General features: G+C 43.6%; 1 protein-coding gene across 1 annotated transcript in view; it reads left to right on the top strand.

Moving 5' to 3' along the window:
• LOC140650715 (nuclear factor 1 B-type-like) overlaps positions 1–24,930 on the top strand; it is a 220,449-nt gene that overhangs the window by 137,695 nt on the left and 57,824 nt on the right. The window contains exons 4-5 of the mRNA XM_072859418.1: positions 12,041–12,109; positions 14,729–14,849. Coding sequence (XP_072715519.1) covers positions 12,041–12,109; positions 14,729–14,849 — 190 coding nt within the window. The remainder of the gene's footprint in view (positions 1–12,040; positions 12,110–14,728; positions 14,850–24,930) is intronic.

Consider the following 24,930-nt stretch of genomic DNA (forward strand, 5'->3'; position numbering starts at 1 on the left):
GTCCTTAAAATGTCTATTTTCAGACATTGTGATAAAATAGTTCAATCTTGACTGCTCCTCTTATCTTTAATCATAGCTGTTCAGAGGTTAAACAAACCTGTAGTAGCATCCAGCACTTAACACGATAGGCTAGGCTTTAAGTTAGGTGATGTAAAGTGCTGGATAAAAGGCTCAGGCTTCCATTACCTTCTCTTCAGAGCAGCCATTGTAATTGAATCTATCTCACTGCTGGGAAGTCTACCTACTCATTTATAATTCCACTTTCAAAAAAAAAAAAATACAGTGAAACTAAATATTTCCTACACTGATTGGATCCTTACTTCTGCTTTATAAGATGTTCAAAATCAAGGCCATATTGGGGGGGAAGATATTTAATGGTAGCAGGAAGCAATTTCATGTTTTGACACTAGACAGTATACCGCAGAACATAAATGGGCATTCATTAAAGTGCAATTAAATCAGAACACACTAAAAAGGCTGGTTAAAGATTTGTAAAGCCAGATGTAACTGGTAAGCTTTTAAGTAACTTGAGAACAAGGCCCGTACAGTACATGTTAGTGCAAGTTGAAAATATTTTTCAATACTTTCAGATTTTTTTCATTTTAAAAAATCAAAATGCTTAAAACTGATAATCATAACTCAGATCTTGGGTGCAGAGCTGTCCTGGTTTCGGCTGGGATAGAGTTAATTTTCTTCCTAGTAGCTGATATAGTGCTGTGTTTTGGATTTTAGTATGAGAATAATATTGATAGCACACTGATGTTTTGGCTGTTGCTAAGTGGTGTTTACGCTGGTCAAGGACTTGTCAGCTTCTCATGCTCTGCCAGGTGCACAAGAAGCTGGGAGGGGGCACAGCCAGGATAGTTGATCCAAACTGGCCAAAAGGCTATTCCATACCATATGGCGTCATGCTCAGTATATAAACTGGGGGGAGTTGGCCAGGGGGTAGCGATCGCTGCTTGGGGACGGGCTGGGCATCGGTCGGCAGGTGGTGAGCGGTTGCATCACTGTTTTTTTTTTCTTCCCTGGGTTTTTGTTCCTCTCTCTCTCTCTTGTTGTTTTCCTTCTCGTTACAATTTATTATTATTATTATTATTATTTTGTTCCAATTATTAAACTGTTCTTATCTCAGCCCACAAGTTTTCTTTCTTTTGCTCTTCAGCTTCTCTCCCCCATCCCCTTGGGAGGTGGGAGGGTGAGCGAGTGGCTGTGTGGTAGTTAATTGCCGACTGGGGCTAAACTACAACAGTCCTTTTTGGTGCCCAACGTGGGGCTTGAAGGGTTTGAGATAATAACAGATTAACCAGAGCGTATTAAGGAAATTAGATCTGTTAGTAGTTGTGGGCCACGATATTGATTCATCTGTTCTCGATATTGGTTTACCTGATCTGCACCATGCTCATTTTTTTGCTATATGTGTTAAAGATCGGTGTTGGTTTTTGCAGTTTGCTGCGCTCTGCAGTGATTAGTGATGTTTTGCCTGTGAGATTTGTTATTAAAACAGTGACCTTGGGTTTACTTTGGTATCTAAGTGTCATACTGAAACCATTACTGTACATCGGGTACCACCTTATGGAGACAATTAGCAATTATACTTCTTCCTCTGAGAGGATTTTTATGGAGGAAATACAGAATGGCACCTTCGCTACTTTCTTCTACAATGTTCCCTCCTTCGTTACAATAACTTTTCAGTATCTTGAACATCCTTGGGTAGTTAAGATACATCTATTGGTATTTCTTGAGAATACTGTTTCAGTTTTGTCTAAGGTTAATAAGCAATTCCAGAATATCATCCAGAGATCTGCCCCAAGCGGGATAGTTATGAGTGGCAGGGTGTGTGGGATAGCATGGGCAAATGCCTAGGATGGTGGGCACCTCCGGTGTTTTGGAACTTCACCCCTGAACAAGTGCAGAATCCTGAAAAATTAGTAGAATATTTTGAAAAAGTATGCTGTCACCCTGGCAATTCTAGGGAGACACAAATCACTGCATCCACTCCAACCCCAGTGACAGGCACTGCGGCTACTCCGACCCCAGAGAGAGGTGCTGCGGTTACTCCAATCCCCATGACAGGCGCTGCAGCTGAACCAGAGAACCAACCTGTGCCAGTATCACTTGCCCCTATACACAAAAAGAAATCTTGGATGCGAAAGTCAGCTCGTTTAGAAAGGGAAGATGAAAAAGCAGGGTCATCTCAAGGAGAGGAGGAGGAAGAGGAAGAAGTCGTAAATGAGACGGAAACCACCCGATCTCTATCCCTGAGTGAGCTGCGAGACATGCGAAAAATTTTCAGCTGTTGTCCAGGCAAGCACGTTGTCTCCTGGCTTCTCCGATGCTGGGATAATAGGGCCAGTAGCCTGGAATTAGAGGGTAGGGAAGCCAAACATCTGGGATCCCTTTCTAGGGAAGGGGGCATTGACAAAGCGATTGGAAAAGGGGCACAAGCCCTCAGCCTCTGGAGGCGACTCCTGTCAGCTATGAAGGAAAGATATCCCTTCAAGGAAGATGTTATATGTCAGCCGGGCAAGTGGACCACCATGGAGAGAGGTATCCAGTACCTGAGGAAATTAGTCGTACTGGAGGTGATTTATGGTGACCTGGATGACGACCCAAAGATCCACATGAAGTCCAGTGCATGCGACCCATGTGGCGGAATTTGGTACGGAATGCACCATCATCATGTGCCAACTCATTGGCAATACTGACCTGCAAAGACAGAGAGGGTCCAACAGAGAAAATGTCCCGGGAGGTCCAGCAGCTCGAAGAGGATAGGTCCTACTCTCCACCTGTACAGACCAGTATCTCAGCTATTAGGAGTCAGTGTTCCTCTGCTCAAGAGAGAGGATATAGAGGGTATACACCATGGGGCACCTTATGGTTTTACCTGCGTGACCACGGAGAGGACATGAGGAAGTGGGATGGAAAACCTACCTCGACCCTAGAGAGGCACGGGTACGTGAGTTGCAAGGAAAAACAATCACCAAAGGGGGTTCTTCCAGGAAAATTGCTGCTCCGGTTTCCAGTGGACAGTTCCCCAGACAGAGTAGAAGGGCTGATCTTACTCCTGATTTTAATGAAGGAGCTCCTGACTCGTAGGTACAAGAAATGGGTAATGAATACTATGACCAGGACTAGAGGTGCCCGGCCTCCAGCCAGGTGGAGGAAAGGGACAACCAGGTTTACTGGACTGTGTGGGTTCAATGGCCTGGCACATCAGACCCACAGGAGTATAAAGCTCTAGTAGACACCAGTGCACAGTGTCCCCTAAATGCCATCAAGCTATATAGGGGCAGAACCCATCTGTATTTCTGGAGTGACAGGGGGATCCCAACAGCTAACTGTATTGGAGGCCGAAGTAAGCCTAACTGGGAACGAGTGGCAAAAGCACCCCATTGTGACTGGCCCAGAGGCTCCATGCATCCTTGGCATAGACTACCTCAGGAGAGGGTATTTCAAGGACCCAAAAGGGTACTGGTGGGCTTTTGGTATAGCTGCCTTGGAGATGGAGGAAATTAAACAGCTGTCTACTTTGCCTGGTCTCTCAGAGGACCCTTCTGTTGTGGGATTGCTGAGGGTCAAAGAACAACAGGTGCCCATTGCTACCACAACAGTGCACAGGTGGCAATAACGTACCAACTGAGACTCCCTGATTCCCATCCATAAGCTGATTCGTTGACTGGAGAGCCAAGGAGTGATCAGCAAGACTCGTTCACCTTTTAACAGTCCTATATGGCCAGTGTGAAAGTCTAATGGAGAGTGGAGACTAACAGTAGACTATCGTGGCCTGAATGAAGTCACGCTGCCATTGAGTGCTGCCGTGCTGGACATGCTGGAACTGCAATACTAACTGGAGTCAAAGGCAGCCAAGTGGTATGCTACAATTGATATAGCTAATGCGTTCTTCTCAGTCCCTTTGGCAGCAGAGTGCAGGCCACAGTTTGCTTTTACTTGGAGGGGTGTTCATTACACCTGGAATCGACTGCCCCAGGGATGGAAACACAGCCCTACCATTTGCCATGGATTGATCCAGACAGCACTAGAACGGGGTGAGTCTCCAGAACACCTGCAATATATTGATGACATTATTGTGTGGGGCAACACAGCAGAAGAAGTTTTTGAGAAAGGGAAGAAAATAGTCCAAATCCTCCTGAAGGCCGGTTTTCCCAGAACACAAAGTAAGGTCAAGGGACCTGCACGGGAGATCCAGTTTTTAGGAATAAAATGGCAAGATGGACGTCGTCAGATCCCAATGGATGTGATCAACAAAATAACAGCCATGTCTCCACCAACTAGCAAAAAGGAAACACAAGCTTTCTTAGGCCTTGTGGGTTTTTGGAGAACGCATATTCCAAATTACAGTCTGATCGTAAGCCCTCTCTATCAAGTGTCCTGGAAGAAGAACGATTTCAAGTGGGGCCCTGAGCAACGACAAGCCTTTGAACAAATTAAACAGGAGATAGTGCATGCAGTAGCCCTTGGGCCAGTCCGGGCAGGGCAAGATGTTTAGAATGTGCTCTACACCACAGCTGGGGAGAATGGCCCTACCTGGTGCCTCTGGCAGAAAGCACCAGCGGAGACTCGAGGTCGACCCCTAGGGTTTTGGAGTCGGGGATACAGAGGATCCGAGGCCCGCTATACTCCAACTGAAAAAGAGATATTGGCAGCATATGAAGGGGTTCGAGCTGCTTCAGAAGTGGTTGGTACTGAAGCACAGCTCCTCCTGGCACCCCAACTACTGGTGCTGGGCTGGATGTTCAAAGGGAGGGTCCCCTCTACACATCATGCAACTGATGCTATGTGGAGTAAGTGGGTTGCACTGATCACACAATGGGCTCGAATAGGAAACCCCAATCGCCCAGGAATCTTGGAAGTAATCGTGGACTGGCCAGAAGGCAAAGATTTTGGAATATCGCCAGAGGAGGAGGTGATGCGTGCTGAGGAGGCCCCACTGTACAATAAACGACCAGCAAATGAGAAGCAGTATGCCCTGTTCACTGATGGGTCCTGTTGTGTTGTAGGAAAGCCTCGGAGATGGAAAGCTGCTGTATGGAGTCCTATACGACAAGTGGTAGAAACTGCTGAAGGAGATGGTGAATCGAGCCAATTTGCAGAAGTAAAAGCCATCCAGCTGGCTTTAGACATTGCTGTATGAGAAAAATGGCCAGTGCTCTATCTCTATACTGACTCATGGATGGTGGCAAATGCCCTGTGGGGGTGGTTACAGCAATGGAAGGAGAGCAACTGGCAGCGCAGAGGCAAACCCATCTGGGCTGCAGCATTGTGGCAAGATGTTGCTGCCTGGGTAGAGAACCTGGTTGTAAAAGTACGTCACGTAGATGCTCACATACCCAAGAGTCAGGCCACTGAAGAACATCAAAACAACCAGCAGGTGGATCAGGCTGCTAAGATTGAAGGGGCTCAGGTAGATCTGGACTGGCAACATAAAGGTGAATTATTTATAGCTTGGTTGGCCCATGACACCTCAGGCCATCAAGGAAGAGATGCAACATATAGATGGGCTTGTGACCGAGGGTGGACTTGACCATGGACACTATTGCACAGGTTATCCATGAATGTGAAACATGCGCTGCAATTAAACAAGCCAAGTGGTTAAAGCCTCTGTGGTATGGAGGACAATGGCTGACATATCATTATGGGGAGGCCTGGCAGATCGATTCTGTAACACTCCCACAAACCCGCCAAGGCAAGTGCTATGTGCTTACAATGGTGGAAGCAACCACCGGATGGCTGGAAACATATCCCGTGCTCCACGCTACTGCCCGGAACACTATCCTGGGCCTTGAAAAGCAAGTCCTATGGCAACATGGCACCCCAGAGAGAATTGAGTCAGACAACGGGACTCATTTTCGAAACAACCTCATAGACACCTGGGCCAAAGAGCATGGCATTGAGTGGTTATATCACATCCCCTATCATGCACCAGCCTCTGGGAAAATTGAGAGATACAATGGACTGTTAAAGACTACACTGCGAGCAATGGGTGGTGGGACATTCAAACATTGGGATACACATTTAGCAAAGGCCACCTGGTTAGTCAACACTAGGGGATCTGCCAATCGAGCTGGCCCTGCCCAATCAAAACTTTGACGCACTGTCGAAGGAGATAAGGTCCCTGTAGTGCACATAAAAAACATGCTGGGGAAGACAGTCTGGGTTATTCATGCCTTAGGCAAAGGCAAACCCATTCGTGGGATTTCTTTTGCTCAAGGACCTGGGTGCACTTGGTGGGTAATGCGAAAGGATGGGGAAGTCCGCTGTGTACCTCAAGGGGATTTGATTTTGGGTGAGAATAGCCAATGAACTAAATGGTATGATGTTAATTGCTATATAATACTGTGTGTCATCACTTTTATGGTTACTATACACCATATCAATGGTATTACAGTAAGAATCACCCAGATTAATGAAGAATGAACTTTGATGAAACCAAGCAAAGTGCAGCAGTGATGGAACCAGAAGTGGCTTCAGCATGCAACAATCCAAGACCACACACAATCTCTCCTGCCCTGAAGGACTGTTATGAGAGATGGAGCCCAAAGTCATGGACTAAATGAACTCAGCGGACCTTTTAGAGGGATGGCCCATAGACCAAGGGAATGATAGCTGTGTGTATATATCAAAAGACAGGGAAAGTGGTGGTGATTAATTGGAATGTATTGGAAAGTATGGGACCTGGGCATGACGTAGATGGTATAGAATAAGGGGTGGATACTGTCCTGGTTTCGGCTGGGATAGAGTTAATTTTCTTCCTAGTAGCTGGTATAGTGCTGTGTTTTGGATTTTAGTATGAGAATAATATTGATAACACACTGATGTTTTAGTTGTTGCTAAGTAATGTTTACACTGGTCAAGGGCTTTTCAGCTTCCCATGGTCTGCCAGGTGCACAAGAAGCTGGGAGGGGACACAGCCAGGATAGTTGATCCAAACTGGCCAAAGGGCTATTCCATACCATATGACATCATGCTCAGTATGTAAACTGGGGGGAGTTGGCCAGGGGGTAGCAGTTGCTGCTCGGGGAACAGGCTGGGCGTCTGTCAGCGGGTGGTGAGCGGTTGTATCACTGTTGTTTTTTTTTTCCTTCCCTGGGTTTTTGTTCCTCTCTCTCTCTCTTGTTCTTTTCCTTCTCATTACTATTCATTATTATTAGTAGTATTATTTTTTTCCAGTTATTAAACTGTTCTTATCTCAGCCCACAAGTTTTCTTACTTTTGCTCTTCCGATTCTCTCCCCCATCCCACCGGAGGGGAGGGTGAGCGAGCAGCTGTGTGGTAGTTAATTTCCGACTGGGGCTAAACCACAACAATAGCCCAGGGATAGGGTGGAAGAAGTATAAGAACTGGAGGTTATCTCAGGTTCCTCTTGTTTACAAGCTATTTTAGAGTGGCTTGTTCAGAACTGCTGCTCAACTCTTAACCTTTTTGCCTGTTATCATTAACATCACGGGTCTGGTCTTTGCAATATTGTTAGGAAAATATATTTCATAAGAATGTCTTTTATGCTAAAAAAATAAAATTGAAAGGGGGGGATATCTAGTGTTAGTTTACAGGTTTGGGAATCGACGATTCATTATATGAAATTCCACTATGCAGCTTTTGGCAAAGTCTTTCTTTTTATAGGATTCAGATAAAAAAAAAGATAAAGAAATGCATTTTGGAGAGTGTCATCTCTCAGACAAGATAAGCTTATTAAATGGCAATGCTTTGTGCTTATATTAGATTTAGCAAGGACAGCAATGTGTCATCATGCTATCAAAAGATATAGTACATTCTTTAAGAGCAATGAAGCAGTAGTACAATAAAGTGTTATCAAATGCTTTAGTTTCTATACTGAACAGTTTGGAATCCCACAGTAAGAATGTAAATTTAAGTTATATTTAACATGTTAATGGGGGCAGTACGTTAGGGAATACTTGGAAAAAAAAACCCAAACCAACCCCCCCTACACACTATACAGAGTATTGCTTTCTTGCATGCAGTATAATACTGTGAATATGAATGTTAAGTCTTGTTCAGTAGGGAAGTCAGCTTCCCAAGGTGAAGGGCGCTCTCTCAAATCTTTAAAATCAAAATGTTCTGCAGTGCTCAATTTTGAAGTACAGAATTTTACTGTTTATATATTACCATAATTACAGTGCCTGTTTCTGCAACAAATTACGGTAGTTTAATAACGCAGAACACTTTTTCTATTGCACAGCAGGAAGACAACAATAACTTATTTACCACAAATTCAATTCTTAACCATTTAAAAGTTCTGAACTCTACTGGTGCTGAAACTGCATCATAGAATGGTTTGGGTTGGAAGGAACCTTTAAAGATCATCTAGTTACAACCCCTCTGCCATGGACTAGCATATCTTCCGCTTAGATCAGCTTGCTCAAAGCCCTGTCCAACCTGACCTTGAACACTTCCAATGGTGGGGCATCCACAACTTCTCTGGGCAACCTGTTCCAGTGTCCTACCACCCTCATCTTAAAAAAAAGTTTTCCTTATGTCCAATCAAAATCTGCCCTCTTGCATTTTAAAACTGTTGCCCCATTGTCCTGTCACTACAGACCCTGGTAAAAACTGTCCCTGTCTTTCTTATAAGCCCCCTTTAAGTATTGAAAGGCCACAATAAAGTCTCCCCAGAGCTTTCTCTTCCCCAGGGCAAACAACCCCAACTCTCTCAGCCTTTCTTCATAGGAGAGGTGTTCCAGCCCTCTGATAATTTTTGTGGCTCTCCTCTGGACCCACTCTAATAGGTCCATGTCTTTCTTGTGCTGGGGACCCCAAAGCTGGATGCAGTACTCCAGGTGGGGTCTCACAAGAGTGGAGTAGAGGGGGAGAATCACCTCCCTCGACCTGCTGGCCATGCCTCTTTTGATGCAGCCCAGGATATGATTGGCTTTCTGGGAAGCAAGCACACATTGCTGGCTCATGTCCAATTTTTCATCCACCAGTATCCCCAAGTCCTTCTCCTCAGGGCTGCTCTCAATCCATTCATCCCCCAGTCTGTATTGATATTGGGGATTGCCCTGATGCAGGTGCAGGACCTTGCACTTGGCTTTGTTGAACTTTAGGAGGTTCCCATGGGCCCACTCCTCAAGCCTGTCCAGGTCCCTCTGGATGGCATCCCTTCCCTCAAGCGAATCAACTGCACCACTCAGCTTGGTGTCATCTGCAAACTCGCTGAGGGTGCACTCAATCCCACTGTCTATGTTGTTGATGAAGATATTAAATAGTATTGGTCCCAGTACGGACCCCTGAGGGACACCACTCCTTACTGGTTTCCACATTGAGCCATTGACTGTAACTCTTTGGATGCAGCCATTGAGCCAATTCCTTATCTATCTAATGATCCATCCATCAAACTCATATGTCTCCAATTTAGCGGCAAAACTTACTGTGTGTGTTTTTCTGTACTCAAAGACATCATTGGAATCTGCATTCCCTATTAGAACATAATGCTCAAAATGAAATAGCTCAATAACTGTAAAATATAGTGTTTATGGTTGCTGTGTTTTAACTTCAAATTTTCATAATGTTTTGTTACATTAGATAATGATTAAATCAGGCATCGTTGTTGTCAACATCTGCATGTCTTCTTGCTCTTTCCTAATGCCGGGCAAAGTATTTTTATATATCTGTGGTTATGATTATTTGTAGCTCATCCACAGCAGGGGTGAAATCTGCAGGGTGATAGACAGACACCATCGCTCTGCAGCATATGGCCAGTTTTATCTTGTCCTTTTGTGTGTGTGTGATGATAAATAGTGATGCCATGCAGTCACAAAACTCTTTCTCTGTTGCTGCTTTGCTATCACAAGGAGAAAACCTTCCTATTGCCCTTTACATTATGTGGGTGCCCTTAGCATTGCCAACATGGAAAACTAAATTTATGAGAAAGCCTGAAATAATATATATAGAAAACTCCTATAGGATTTTTTTTATCTAAATAAAATGAGCCTTGGGTCTTGTTCTCACTGCAGTGATAGTTTGAGTAATTTCAAACTATGTCATCTTGGAGATGAAGAAAATTGCAGAGATGCCTGCAACTTCTAGGAGAAGGAGAATAGAAAGAAAAAAGTGGAAAAACTTGAGAGAAGCTGTTAAAAATAAGAGTAGGGAGGGAACATGAAAAGAAGTAGGTGAAAGAGGGGAAGATTTACAAAACTACTAATGAAAATAGATACAGTGATATCATATGGCATCAACTTGAAGATGGAGACATCATGGCTCTGTCAGAGCATCATTCCAAATAATTCAGTAGACTCAATAGATTTATGGTACTCTATATGTCTACTGCAGCTCCACTTATTAGTGGCTTTTCAGCTCTGGAAGGTTGACTTGGAATTGCTCCTGTGGCCTTTTACAATATGAAATTGCTTCCATTTTTAAGTGTGTCTTTTGTTCTTTTCACATTGGCTTATAGTTGTAACAGATGTAGCATAACAGATGTTAGAGAAGGCTGCCAAGGTTGCACTCAATTGGATGTGTTCACATTTTTCAGCTTGCATTGTCAGATGCATCATTTATACGTATGCTAGTAAATAATGTTAGGGGTTCTGGCTGACTCAGCTCTGCAGGACTAGTAAGACTGAAAATCAGCAGAAACTCCTCTCTCTCTCCCCTCCTTGCTTGCTCCAGAAAAGTAAGCTTAGACTTCTCCAAGTATACCCAAGGACAGATCTCTTAAGTGTACTACTCTTAAAGTCATGTCTCTGATTATAGTGGTGCTATTATGCTAAATTATTTGATGATAAAACAGTAGTTGCTAAAAGACACTTTAAGAGAAAAGGGACATCATATTTTCTATATTGATAAATATTCCACTAGGTACATCTATCTTTTTTGTGTGTATTTATGATGCTAGTATTATGCATTCAAACAGTTGGAACATAAGTTTGGTAATTTCCAAACCAAAAATGCACTTTTAAATGAGAAAGGAGACTATATTTTACTTTATACAAACCACAGTAAGCAATGTTTAGTGTGCTGTTCCACATGAATACCGTACATGCATATCCTCTTTGTAAAAGCAGATTCTCAGTAATGTAATAGTAGTGGAATAGTGATGTGTACAGCATATAAATCCCAATAATTCTAAAGATAAATGGACTGTATTCATACTTATAAAGGTCATCATGTCATGTAATCTCAAGTTCAGACATATCAGCTTATGTAGCCATATCAGTTTATTTAATAATTACAGATAAGAGACTTCCATGGAAGGCTTGGTTTCTCAATTGTCTATATAAAAGGTATGTAGCTACATTACTGGGATAGCTGATAATGAAATCCATCAATATATGTTGTTACTTCATTGCACTACTCCAAAATGTGTCTGAATTTCTGCGTCAGGGAAAGTAAATGACAGCTGCCTATCTCAGAATAAGTAAACAAATGCCAAAATGGTAATGCTATTAACTAGTAAAACCTGGTTGCCTAAATGTAAATTGCTAAATCTATATTTCAGCATGTAAGTAAAAAAACCTGTTTAAATAGGGAACAGCTTTATTGCTCAGTTCTTGGTTTCATTGACATCAACAGTAAAACACTCTTCAGCCTAAAGTGAAGATTCGGTATCAAAGGTGATAATGTGAAGTCACTAGCAACAGGACAAGATTTAAGCAAAAAAGCTGTTCAACAGAAATGGATTACTGACTATCCTATAATGAAACTGCCTTGTCCTGTCAATAATGATCTTAGTTTGATACTGACATAAAAATTAAAAAGGAAAATAAAGGAACTGGTTTTTTATATAGGTTTTTTTTCAGATGGCTAACTAGGAACTCATCATACTGCTTGCTAATTTTCATGAACATATTAAGGAATCTCTTTTCCTACAGACTAGACTCTCAAATTTTTTTACACCTCTATTTGCATTTCAGCTCTTATTTCATCCTGTGTTCTCCTTTCAGTGTATTTTGGTGTAACTTTTGAACTTTCTATGTTTATACTGTTGTTATATACTGTGTGTATTTCTGAATATTTATTTTTCTTCTAATTATACTGATTATGGTATTGTGATCTCTTTCAGTGTACCTTGAAGATAGTTTTATAAAATCTGGAGTGTTCAATGTGTCAGAACTTGTGAGGGTATCCAGAAGTAAGTTAACCATTACGTTTAATGATTTAACACATGCTAAGAACTGTATCAAAAGCCTACTGAAATAAAGTTAAGGTTTTGTATTGATTAGAATGGAGTTTGTTTCAGGCCCAAAGATGGGTAGAAAATGCTTATTGTTGTGCAGAATTTTGATAACTTTGAGCACAATTTTATGGTTCCTTGCATGCATTTATAAAAACATGGGTAGAAGGCTTTCTTTGTCTCTTCAAATATGGATTGAAATCTCTTATTTAAAAACTGAATTAATTTTTTGCGTGTTCTCGTGCACAGCTTCATGGACTGATATGTGAATAAAATTACCATAGGTAATGAAACTTATTTGTTGGAATTTCAACTTTTTCAGGTTATTCTGCACATCTTTGAATTCTGTGAACCATCTGATTATTCTTTTCTCTTAGTTTGCTTTCTAATTCATACCTCTTAAAGGAAAATTACATCATAGCAAGGATAGGGAGGATGACTAATGTATTATAGGCTAATCTATTTCTCTTATTTATAGCACTTCCTGTACTGAGTTTTTAATTGCAGTAGTTTATTTTGGGGTTGGAAAGAATATGAACACCAGCACACACAAAAACACACAAAGACACAAAAGATAGCATAACTTAAAAATACCAAAGGGCAAGTAAAGCTTTTGTTGTAGATGAAAAGGAAAAAATTGTATATATAATGAATGTAGATTGAAGACCTGTTTTATTTACATCTAAAAACTTACTGTAATGCTATGGCATTAAAAAAAACGTTTTCAATTTTCACTGCTTTTTCAGCACCACCCCCCATTAGTACAAATGCTATTTAATGTATTTCAAGATTTCATTAAAAAACAAACAAAAACAAATTTGAAAGTGATGTGTAGAAGTGTTTTCAGTGATGACATAATATATTGCCAAGATGATGACAGTGGAATGGCCCAGGAAAATCTTTCATGATTAGATGAGAGCAAGAACAAAAATGAGACAGAACTATCTAAAACTATCTGTCCTAGATCTTACATGGGAACTAATTTATACAAGGACAGGATGCTTAAGAATTTAATTAACTTAGCAAGGCTTAAGGTGTCATTCTAACTTCATTCACTATGGTCAAGAATTAACTTCTAACAATTATAATTTTTTTTTTTTGCATCAGCAAAATACTGAACAGTGTGATCCTGCAGTATTAAGACACATATTGGGGATTTTTTTGTGTTTGCTCAAGACATAGTCATATCATTTTGAGGAAGTTGAGGATTTGCATATATGAAAATTAGATTTACTTGTAATTGACAGGTGTTTAAATTCTTTAAGTGGGCAAATACTTTAAAATGTATCAGTATTGTAGTTACCTTATGAAATCATACCTTCTGCTGCTGACTGTTGCACATAATATACTTCTACTCTACTCCGCTCTCGTGAGACCCCACCTGGAGTACTGCATCCAGCTCTGAAGTCCTCAGTACAAGAAAGACATGGACCTGTTGGAGCGGGTCCAGAGGAGGGCCACAAAAATGATCAGAGGGCTGGAACACCTCTCCTATGAAGAAAGGCTGAGAGAGTTGGGGTTGTTTGCCCTGGAGAAGAGAAAGCTCTGGGGAGACCTTATTGTGGCCTTTCAATACTTAAAGGGGGCTTATAAGAAAGATGGGGACAGGACAAGGGGCAACAGTTTTAAACTGAAAGAAGGTAGGTTTAGATTGGACATAAGGAGAAAATGTTTTACGATGAGGGTGGTGAGACACTGGAACAGGTTGCCCAGAGAAGTTGTGGATGCCCCATCTCTGGAAGTGTTCAAGGTCAGGTTGGATGGGGCTTTGAGCAACCTGATCTAGTGAAAGATGTCCCTGCCCATGGCAGGGGCGTTGGACTAGATGATCTTTAAAAGGTCCCTTCCAACCCAAACCATTCTATGATTCTAATATTGAATTTTAAAGCATGTGATTTTTGTGGGATTTCTTAACCATGGGAGGGGGGGGGTGGGGTGGTTGTGTAGGGGGGGGTCTTATTATTGTTGTTTTACATTTGGGTCACAAAAGAATTGTGGTTTTTAGCTGTCAGGAAAAATACAAACTTTCAGATGTTACACAACATGCAATTATTTTTTTAAGTGTCAAAGGTAGTTAACCTGAACAATGTACAGAGTGAACAAAGGGAAATATACCACAACATATAATTTATTCTTGAAATGCTAAAATACTCAGTGCCTCTGTAAGGAGGTGAAGATAACACTGACTGTATGTATGTTTGCATGTAGGTATACATAAGCAAAGCAGCATCTCTGTCATTGAGAAAAAGAAAAGGGAAGCACTACCATATGGTCTCAATGCAGAAGACTACTTTTTGTACAAATAATAATACCTTCATGTCATGGGTTTTTTCACTCCTTCACATTGAAATAATTATGTACATAAATATGTTAAGTCTGCATAACCATCAAGGGATTTCTAGGGGTTCGGGAGGAGATTAATTTTTAAGATATATAAACGTTGATAGAACTTGGTTTCTGTGGGAGGCAGAAAACATGTAATAACATCATGTTTTTTTCCCCAGTGTTAAGAAATGAAAAGATGGTAAAAAATATTAGAGATTAGCTTTCACTCTTCTCAGTGATCTATTTTTTCAGCACCTATAACCCAGGGAACTGGTGTGAACTTCCCAATTGGAGAGCTTCCGAGCCAGCTATATCACCATGACGTGAACTCGGGTGTAAATCTAGAGAGGTCACTGTCCTCTCCACCAAGCAGGTAAAATCATTAAATAAATACTGATGTGAAGCCAACATTAACAGTATGGGAAAAGTAATTCACAAATGCTATCAACAGCATAATGTTTTCTGAATTTTCATTGATTTTTGTCAAGTAGGATGCTTATAGTCTATCATATATAGATAAGTAACTTAGGAAAAAAAATCTCCTATAATTTGAAATGGTGACATAACTGTGTGTCATTATCTGTATTATCACAGATAATGACCTTCTGTTAGGTTTTGAAACAATTACTAATGATCTATTAAGAAATCAGTGTTAGCTTCCCTGAAACTGATGCTCAATAACAAAAAGGTCTTATGGCTTGGAGAATACTAAGTGTATAATATTAGTAGCTAATTTTATGCATAAAACCTGTCTTTGAGGGCTCCTTGGCTTTCTTTCTTGATTGTTATGTTAGGACAGATTTTGTTTTGTTTGGAATAGGTTTTAGGGTACTTTAAGCAACCAGGGTTAATCACAAGTGGTCTATATTCATAGCATTACCACTGCTATATGAAAGTGTGTTTCTTACTTCACCCTTTAAATAAAGGTTGGCAAAATACTTGCCAACCATCGTCATCTTATTATTATTATCACAACTGATCATTTTTTGAGGTTCTCCATGCATCTAATACAGTGAGATTTGGCCTCAAGAGGCCACTTCTTCCTTGCTTCGGCACACTTGGGCGGGGTTGCTGTCCCCTGTGCCCCCCCCCCCCCAGCTCTGAGAAACACTCCTTTCATACTTTCAGAGATGCAAGTAATACCACAGAGCTGAAGAATCTGCTCTACTCTCATTACAATTGTAGAATAATGTGGTGTTGTTACTCCCTGGAATATCTTTGTTTTCTGAAGCTATCCTATTATACCATAATATCACAAATACTATGGAATCTCTCATACTGCAGGATTCTGCACCTTCAGTGAACCAGGAAGTATCTGAGTAGTGAGACAGGATCCCCATCCTTCCACATTACCCACCAAGTGTACCTGGGTCCTTGAGCAAAAGCAATCCCACAAATGGGTTTGCCTTTTCCCAAGGAAGGAGTAACCCACACTGTCTTTCCCAGCCAGTTCCCTACATGCACTATGGGGACCTTATCTCCTTCCACAGTACGTAGGGGGTTTGTTTGGGCAGTACTATTAACCAGCCAAGTGACTTCTGCTAAATTTGCATCCCAATTCTTGAATGTCCCAGCACCCATTGCTTTCAGTACAGTTTATAACAGTCCATTGTATCATTCAATTTTCCCAGAGGCTGGTGTGTGATATGGGATATGGTACACCATTCAATGCCATGTTCCTTGGCCCAGGTGTCTATGAGGTTGTTTCGGAAATGAGTCCTGTTGTATGACTCAATTCTTTCTGGGTTCCAGTGTCACCACAGAATTTGTTTTTCAAGGCCCAGGATGGTGTTTTGGGTGATGGTATGGGTAATAGGGTATGCTTCCAGCCATCCGGTAATCACTTCCACCACTGTAAACACATTGCACTTGCTTTGGTGTGTTTGTGGCCATGTGATATAATCAATCTGCCAGGCCTCACCATATTGATATCGCAGCCACCGTCCTCTATGCCAGGGAGGCTTTACCTGCTGGGCTTGTGTCGTGGTTTAGCCCCAGCTGGCGACTAAGCACCACGCAGCCGCTCGCTCACTCCCCCCCGGTGGGATGGGGGAGAGAATCGGAAGAGCAAAAGTAAGAAAACTCGTGGGTTGAGATAAGAACAGTTTAATAATTGGAACAAAATAATAATAATAATAATAATGAATTATAATGAGAAGGAATACAATGAGAGAGAGAGAGAGGAACAAAACCCAAGGGAGTGAAAAAGAAAAAAAAAATAATAAAATAAAATAAAAATATTATACAACCACTCACCACCTGCCGACCGATGCCCAGCCAGTCCCCGAGCAGTGATCCCTACCCCCTGGCCAACTCCCCCAGTTTATATACTGGGCATGACATCATATGGTATGGAATAGCCCTTTGGTCAGTTTGGATCAACTATCCTGGCTGTGCCCCCTCCCATTTCTTGGGCACCTGGCAGAGCATGGGGAGCTGAGGAAAAAAAAAGTCCTTGACCAATGTAAATACCGCTTAGCGACAGCCAAAACATCAGCGTGTTATCAATATTATTCTCATACTAAAATCCAAAGCACCGCACTATACCAGCTACTAGGAAGAAAATTAACTCTATCCCAGCCGAAACCAGGACAGCTTGCTTGCTTATGGCGCATATTTCTCATTCATGGATAGCCTGTGCAATGATGTCGATGGTCATGTCCGCCCCTCAGTTACAACCCCATCTGTACATTGCACCTCTTGATGTATCATCGATATGATGTATCCATGATGTCCTCATGTATCATGGCCCCACCAAGCTACGAATTACACCCTTACATTCCAAGTCCAGGTCCACCTGAGCCACTTCAATTCTAGCAGCCTAGTGATTAGTTGTGTGGGATGTCACACAGCAGCTTTCCAACTCTGATGGTTTCCCACAATATGACAGGACCCATCAGTAAAGAGAGCATATTGCTTCTCTTTTTCTGGTAATTTATTATACAGTGGGGCCTCCTTGGCATGAGTAACCTCCCTGGGAAGTGCTCCAAAATCTCTGCCTTCTTGCCAGTTGTACTGGTTTTGGCTGGGATAGAGTTAATTTTCTTCATAGTAGCTAGTATGGGGCTATGCTTTTGATTTGTGACCAAAACAGTGTTGATAACACAGGGATGGTTTAGTTATTGCTGAACAGTGCTTACACAGCATCAAGGCCTTTTCTGCTTCTCACGCTGCCTCACCAGTGGGTAGGCTGGGGGTGCACAAGAAGTTGGGAGGGGACACATCTGGGACAGCTGACCCCAACTGACCAAAGGGATATTCCATACCATATGACATCATGCTCAGCAATAAAAGCTGGGGGAAGAAGAAGGAAGAGAGGGACATACGGAGTTATGTTGTTTGTCTTCCCAAGTAACCGTTATGTATGATGAAGCCCTGCTTTCCTGGAGATGGCTAAATATCTGCCTGCCGATGGGAAGTAGTGAATGAATTCCTTATTTTGCTTTACTTGCACACACAGCTTTTGCTTTCCCTATTAAACTGTCTTTATCTCAATCCACAAGTTTTCTTGCTTTTACCCTTCTGATTCTCTCCCTCATCCTGCTGGGGGAGAGTGAGCAAGCAGCTATGTGGGGCTTATCTGCTAACTGGGGTTAACCTACAACACCAGTCCATGATCTCTTCCAGGATTCCTGGGCAGTTGGAGTTCCCCATTTGAGCCCATTGCATGATCAACACTACCCACTTACTCCACATAGCCTTGGTTGCATGTGTAGTGGAGACCCTTCCTTTGAACATCCACTGCAGTACAGGCAATTGTGGTGCTAAGAGGAGCTGTGCTTCTGTATCGACTACTTCTGAAGTGGCTCAAGCCCCTTCATATGCTGCTAGTATCTCCTTTTCAGTCGGGGTGTAGTGGGCCTTGGCTCCTCTATACCCCCGGCTCCAAAACCCTAGGGGTCAACTTTGAGTCTCTCTGGGTGCTTTCTGCCAGAGGCTCCAGTTGAGGCCATGCTCCCCAGCTGTGTAGACCAGCTTTCTAAAATCTTGTCCTGTCCAGACCGTCCCAAGGGCTACTGTACAAACTGTCTCCTGTTTGATCTGTTCAAAGGCTTATTGCTACTCAGGGCCCCAGTTGAAACAGTTCTTTCAGGTCACTCAATAGAGAGAGCACACAAGCTTGCTGTAACCTAGAATATGCAGTCTCCAGAAACCCACAACACCTAGAAGACCTTGTGTTTCTTTTTTGTTAGCTGGTGGGAACATGGCTGTTATCTTATTGATCACATCCATTGGAATACAATGATGCCCATCTTGCAATTTTATTCCCCAAAACTGGATGTCTTCTGCAGGTCATAGAATCGTAGAACAGCCCAGGTTGGAAGGGACCTCAAAAGATCATCTGGTCCAACCTTTTGTGGGAAAGGGAGCCTAGATGAGATTATCTAGCACCCGGTCCAATCACATCTTGAAAACCTCTGGTGATGAGGAATCTACCACATCCCTGGGGAGGTTTTTCCAGTGAATGATTGTTCTTACTGTAAACAATTTTTCTTGTGTCAAGATGAAACCTCTCCTGGTGCAACTTGTACCCATTGCCCCTTGGTTGCTCCTTGTGAAGAGAGAGCCTCCATTCTCTTTGTAGCTGCCTTTTAAGTCTTTTGACCTTGCTCTGTTTTATGGCAAAACCATATTTCAGAAGGATTTGGATTTTTCTTTTCCTTTTCACAATCACTTCCTTTCCTGTGTTGCCCCATATGATGATCTCATCAATATATTGTAGGTGTTCAGGGGCTTCACCCTGTTCCAGTGCAGTCTGTATCAGTCCATGGGCTGTGCTTCTACCCCTGGAGCAGTTGGTTCCAAGTATATTGGACACCCCTCCACATCAAAACTGTGACCTGTACTCTGCTGCAAAAGGAACTGAGAAAAATGCATTAGCAATATCATTTGAAGCATAGCACTTGGCTGCCTTTGACTCCAGTTCATACTGGAGTTCTAGCATGCCCAGTACAGCAGCACTCAGCAATGGCAATCTACTGTTAGCCTCCACCCTCCGTCAGACTTTTACACTGGCCATATGGGACTGTTAAAGGGTGATCAAGTCTTGCTGATTACTCCTTGGCTCTCCAGTCAACAAATCAGCTCATGGATGGGAACCAGGGAGTCGGCTGGTGTAATATTGCCACTGGTGCACTGTCATGATAGCAATTGGCACCTGTTGTTCTTCAACCCTCAGCAACCCCACAACAGAAGGATCCTCCAAAAGACCGGGCAAGGTAGACAGCTTTTTAATTTTCTCCATACTCAAGGCAGCTATACCAAAAGCCCACTGGTACCCTTTTGGGTCCTTGAAGTACCCTCTCCTGAGGCAGTCTATGCCAAGGATACATGGAGCCTCTGGGCCAGTCACAATGGGGTGCTTTTGCCACTTATTCCCAGTTAGGCTCACCTCAGCCTCCAAGACAGACAAATGTTGGGATCCCCCTGTCACTCCAGAAATACAGATGGGTTCTTCCCTCTTGTATCCTGATGGCATTAGGGTACACTGTGCACCGGTGTCTACAAGAGCCTTATACTCCTGTGGGTCTGATGTGCCAGGCCATCAAATCCACATAGTCTGGTAAACCTGTTTGTCCCTTTCCTCTGCCTGGCTGGAGGCAGGGCCCCTCTGTTCCTGGTCAGAGCATTCATTATGTGACTCCTGTAATTGCAAACCAGAAGTCCCTTCATTAGGATTAGAAGGAGGATCAGCCCTTCTTCTACTGTCTGCTGAATTGCACAACAGCAACAGGAGCAGTAATCTTCCTGGATGGACCCTTTTTGGCTGCTATTTTTCCTCACAGTTCACATACCCGAGCTTCTACATTCGAGGTAGGTGCATCCTGCTTCCTCATGTCCTCCCTGTGTCGCACAGATGGAATCACAGGGTGGCATGCGGTGTCACCCTTGAGCAGACAAATGCTGACTCCATATGGCACTCTTGATAGCTGAGACGCTGGCTTGTAGGGGCAAGGAGGAAGAGATATTATCTTTAAATTGCTGAACCTGTTGGGACAGTTTCTTCACAGCCGAGACATAGGCTTATAGGGTTGGGGAGGAAGAGAGATTCTCTTCGAATCACCAGAGCTGGCAGGCCAGTCTATCCACAGTTGGTGCCTTGATGTCTGTCCAATCCATTATCTGCAGGGAGCTGGTGTACGATGTCAGTGCGCTCTGTACAAACTTCTACCATATGGACTGTGTGCACTGGACTTCATCTGGGTCTTTGGAGGCCGGGTTATTGTCCAGGTTGCTGTAGACCACCTCCACCACTGCTAATTCCCTCAGATACTGGATAACTTCCTCATTAGTGGTCCACCTGACTCGGTAGTTTACAAGATCTTCCTTGAGGGGATACCTTAGAATCTGTGGTGGGTTGACCCCGGCTGCACACCAGGTGCCCACCAAAGCTGCTCTATCACTCCCCCTCCTCAGCTGGACAGGGGAGAGAAAATATAACGAAAGGCTTGTGGATCGAGATAAGGGCAGTTTAATAAAAGCAAAAGCAAAGGCTGCACGCGGAAGCAAAAGGAAAACAAAAGATTTATTCTCTACTTCCCATCAGCAGGCAATGTCCAGCCACTTCCCGGGAAGCAGGGCTTCAGTACACATAGCAGTTGCTCCAGAAGACAAACATCATAAATAACGAATGCCCCCCCTCCTCCTCCTTTCTCTTAGCTTTTATTGCTGAGCAGACATCATATGGTATGGAATATCCCTTTGGTCAGTTTGGGTCAGCTGTTCTGGCTATGTCCCCTCCCAAGATCTTGCCCACCAGGCTGGGGCCTACTGGTGAGGGGGGGCAAATGTTGGAGAGACAGCCTTGATGCTGTGGGAGCACTGCTCAGCAGTAGCCAAAACACTGGTGTGTTATCAACACCTTTCTAGTTACCAATACAAAGCACAGCACTATGAGGGCTGCTATGGGGAAAATTAACTCCATCTCAGCCAGACCCAATACAACCTCCCTTATTCCATACCATTTGCGTCATGCTCAGGTCCCACATAACCCATATATATAAATATATATATATATATCTTCTAATCATCCCATTGTATTCTCATTACTGAAATCCCTTCTTACCAACACTTACAACTTATACTACATACTTAAACCATCTTTATACCCAACATACAGATTTATACATTCTCATTAACTACTATCCCCTGTCCTTTAACAGATAGATATTACTCTCCAATTCCATGGGCTTCCTCCACTCCTCCATATGTTCATAAGAACAGGCTATGACTTGGGCCCCATCTGTCAAGGTGGGTGCTCAGGACAGGAGAAGCAGTATGTTCAATTGTTGGGTGCCAACACTGACTTGGTTTGGGTCATCGTTGCACTCGCTCGGTTCCTTGCAAAACTAACTCTTCATCAGTTCAAGTTGTTCCTGCTACGTTACTTCCTACAACATACAACTCACATCACAGATTATTTTCCCCCAAGGTTAAATCTCCTTGAGGCACATACTGGGTCTCCCCATTCTTCTGCATTACCCACCAAGTACACCCAGGTCCTTGAGCGAAAAAGATCCCACAAATGGGTTTGCCTTTTCCCAAGGGAGGAGCAATCCACACTGCCTTCCCCAGCCACTTCCCTATGTGCACTACGGGGACCTTATCTCCTCCCACAGTATGTAGGGATTTTGCTTGGGCAGGACCAGGATGGTTAGCAGATCCTCAGGTATTAACCAGCCAAGTGGCTTCTGCTAAATTTATATCCCAGTGCTTCCATGCCCCATTGCCCAACACTCTCAACGTAGTCTTTAATAGTCCATTATATCTCCCAGTCTTTTGGTTGGGGTGTAGTGGGCCTCTGATCCTCGATACCCCCGGCTCCAAAACCCTAATGGTTGACCTCGGGTTTCTCCTGGTGTTTTCTGCCAGAGGCTCCAGGTGAGACCCTGCTCCCCAGCTGAAGTGTAGAGTACATTTTGCACAGTTGGTCCTGTCCGGACAGGCCCAAGAGCTACTGCATGAGCTATCTCCTGTTTGATCTGCTCAAAGGCCTGTTGTTGCTCAAGGCCCCACTCAGAATAGTTCTTCTTTCAAGTTACTCGATAGAGAGGGCTCACAAACTGACTATAACCTGGAATATGCATTCTCCAGAACCCCACAAGGCCTAAGAAAGCTTGTGTTTCTTTCTTGTTAGCTGGTGGAGACATAGTTGCTATCTTGTTGACCACATCCATAGGCACATGACGGCATCCATCCTGCCATTTTATTCCCAAGAACTGGATCTCCTGTGCAGGTCCCTTGACCTTGCTTTTCTTTATGGTGAAACCAGCTTTCAGAAGAATCTAAATTACTCTTTTTCCCTTCTCAAACACTTCTTCTGCCTTGTTGCCCCGCACGATGATGTCATCAATGTATTGTAGATGTTCAGGGGCATCACCCTTTTCCAGTGCAGTCTGGATTAGTCCATGACAAATGGTAGGGCTGTGTTTCCACCCCTGGGGCAGTCGATTCCAGGTGTATTGGATACCCCTCCACGTGAAAGCAAAATGTGGCCTGCATTCTGCTGCCAAAGGAATTGAGAAAAACACATTGGCAATGTCAGTTGTAGCATACCACTTGGCTGCCTTTGACTCCAGTTCATATTGGAGCTCTAATATGTCTGGTACAGCAGCACTCAGTGGTGGCGTGACTTCATTCAGGCCACGATAGTCTACTGTTAACCTCCACCCTCTGTCAGACTTTTACACTGGCCATAAAGGTCTTAAAGGTCTTTTCCAACCTATACGATTCTGTGATTCTGTGATTCTGTGATATGGGACTATTAAAAGGTGAGCGAGTCTTGCTGATTCTTGCTGAGCTGATTCTTGGTGAGCTGAAAGGTGAGCTGAGTCTTGCTGAGTCTAGGCTCTCCAATTGATGAATCAGCTCATGGATGGGAGCCAGAGAGTCTCATTTGGTGCGATATTGCCACCAGTGCACTGTCCTGGTAGCAATCTGTTCTGGCACCTGTCCTGGCACCTGTCTGCCACTGTCCTGGCACCTGCTGTTCTTCAACTTACAGCAATCCCACAACAAAGGAATCTTCCGAGAGGCCAGGCAGGGTAGATAGCTGTTTGATCTTCTCTGTGTTCACAGTGGCTACACCAAAAACCCATCGGTACTCTTTTGGGTCCTTGAAGTAGCCTCTCCTGAAGTAGTCTATGCCAAGGATACAAGGGGCCTCTGGGTCGGTCACAATGGGGTGCTTTTCCCACTTCTCCCCTGTTAAGCTCACCTCAGCTTCCAATACAGACAATTCTTGACATCCCCCTGTCACTCCAGAGTTCCAGATAGGTTCTGTGCCTCTATACCCTGATGGCACCAGTGTACACTGTGCACCGGTGTCTACCAAAGCTTTATACTTATGTGGGCCTGATGGTCCAGTATACTCAGTCATCCCTTTCCTCCTCCTGGCCAAAGGCAGGGACCCTCTATTCCTGTTCCTGGTCACAGGGAAAGTACAGGCACAGGGAAAATTAACTCCATCTCAGCCAGACCCAATACATAGAATCATTTAGGTTGGAAAAGACCCTTAAGATCATCAAGTCCAACCTTAAACCTAACACTACCAAGACCACCACTACACCATGTCCCTAAGCACCACTTCTACACTTATTTTAAATACATCCATGGATAGTGACTCAACCACTTCCCTGGGCAGCCTGTTCCAATGCTTGACCACCCTTTCAGTGAAGTAAAATTTCCTAATATCCAATCTAAACCTCCCCTGGTGCAACTTGAGGTCATTTCCTCTCGTCCTATCACTTGCTACTTGAGAGAAGATACCGACCCCCACCTCTCTACAACCTCCTTTCAGGTAGTTGTAGAGAGCGATAAGGTCTCCCCTCAGCCTCCTTTTCTCCAGACTAAACAACCCCAGTTCCCTCAGCCACTCCTCATAAGACTTCTGCTCTAGACCCTTCACCAGCTTCGTTGCCCTTCTTTGGACACGCTCCAGCACCTCAATGTCTCTCTTGTAGTGAGGGGCCCAAAACCGAACACAGTATTCGGGGTGCGGCCTCACCAGTACCGAGTACAGGGGCACAATCACTTCCCTAGTCCTGCTGGCCACACTGTTTTTGATACAAGCCAGGATGCCATTGGCTTTCTTGGCCACCTGGGCACACTGCTGGCTCATATTCAGGCGGCTGTCAACCAACACCCCCAGGTCCTTTTCTGCTGGGCAGCTTTCCAGCCACTCTTTCCCAAGCCTGTAGCGTTGCATGGGGTTGTTGTGACCCAAGTGCAGGACCTGGCACTTAGCCTTGTTGAACCTCATACAATTGGCCTCAGCCCATTGATCCAGCCTGTCCAGGTCCCTCTGTAGAGCCTTCCTCCCCTCAAGCAGATCAACACTCCCGCCCAACTTGGTGTCATCTGCAAATGTACTGAGGGTGCACTCGATCACCTCATCCAGATCATCGATAAAGATATTCAACAAAACTGGCTTCCCAAAACCTTGCCTTCATGCT

Source organism: Ciconia boyciana, chromosome 4, assembly GCF_034638445.1.
Source record: "Ciconia boyciana chromosome 4, ASM3463844v1, whole genome shotgun sequence".
Classification (NCBI taxonomy): Eukaryota; Metazoa; Chordata; class Aves; order Ciconiiformes; family Ciconiidae; genus Ciconia; species Ciconia boyciana.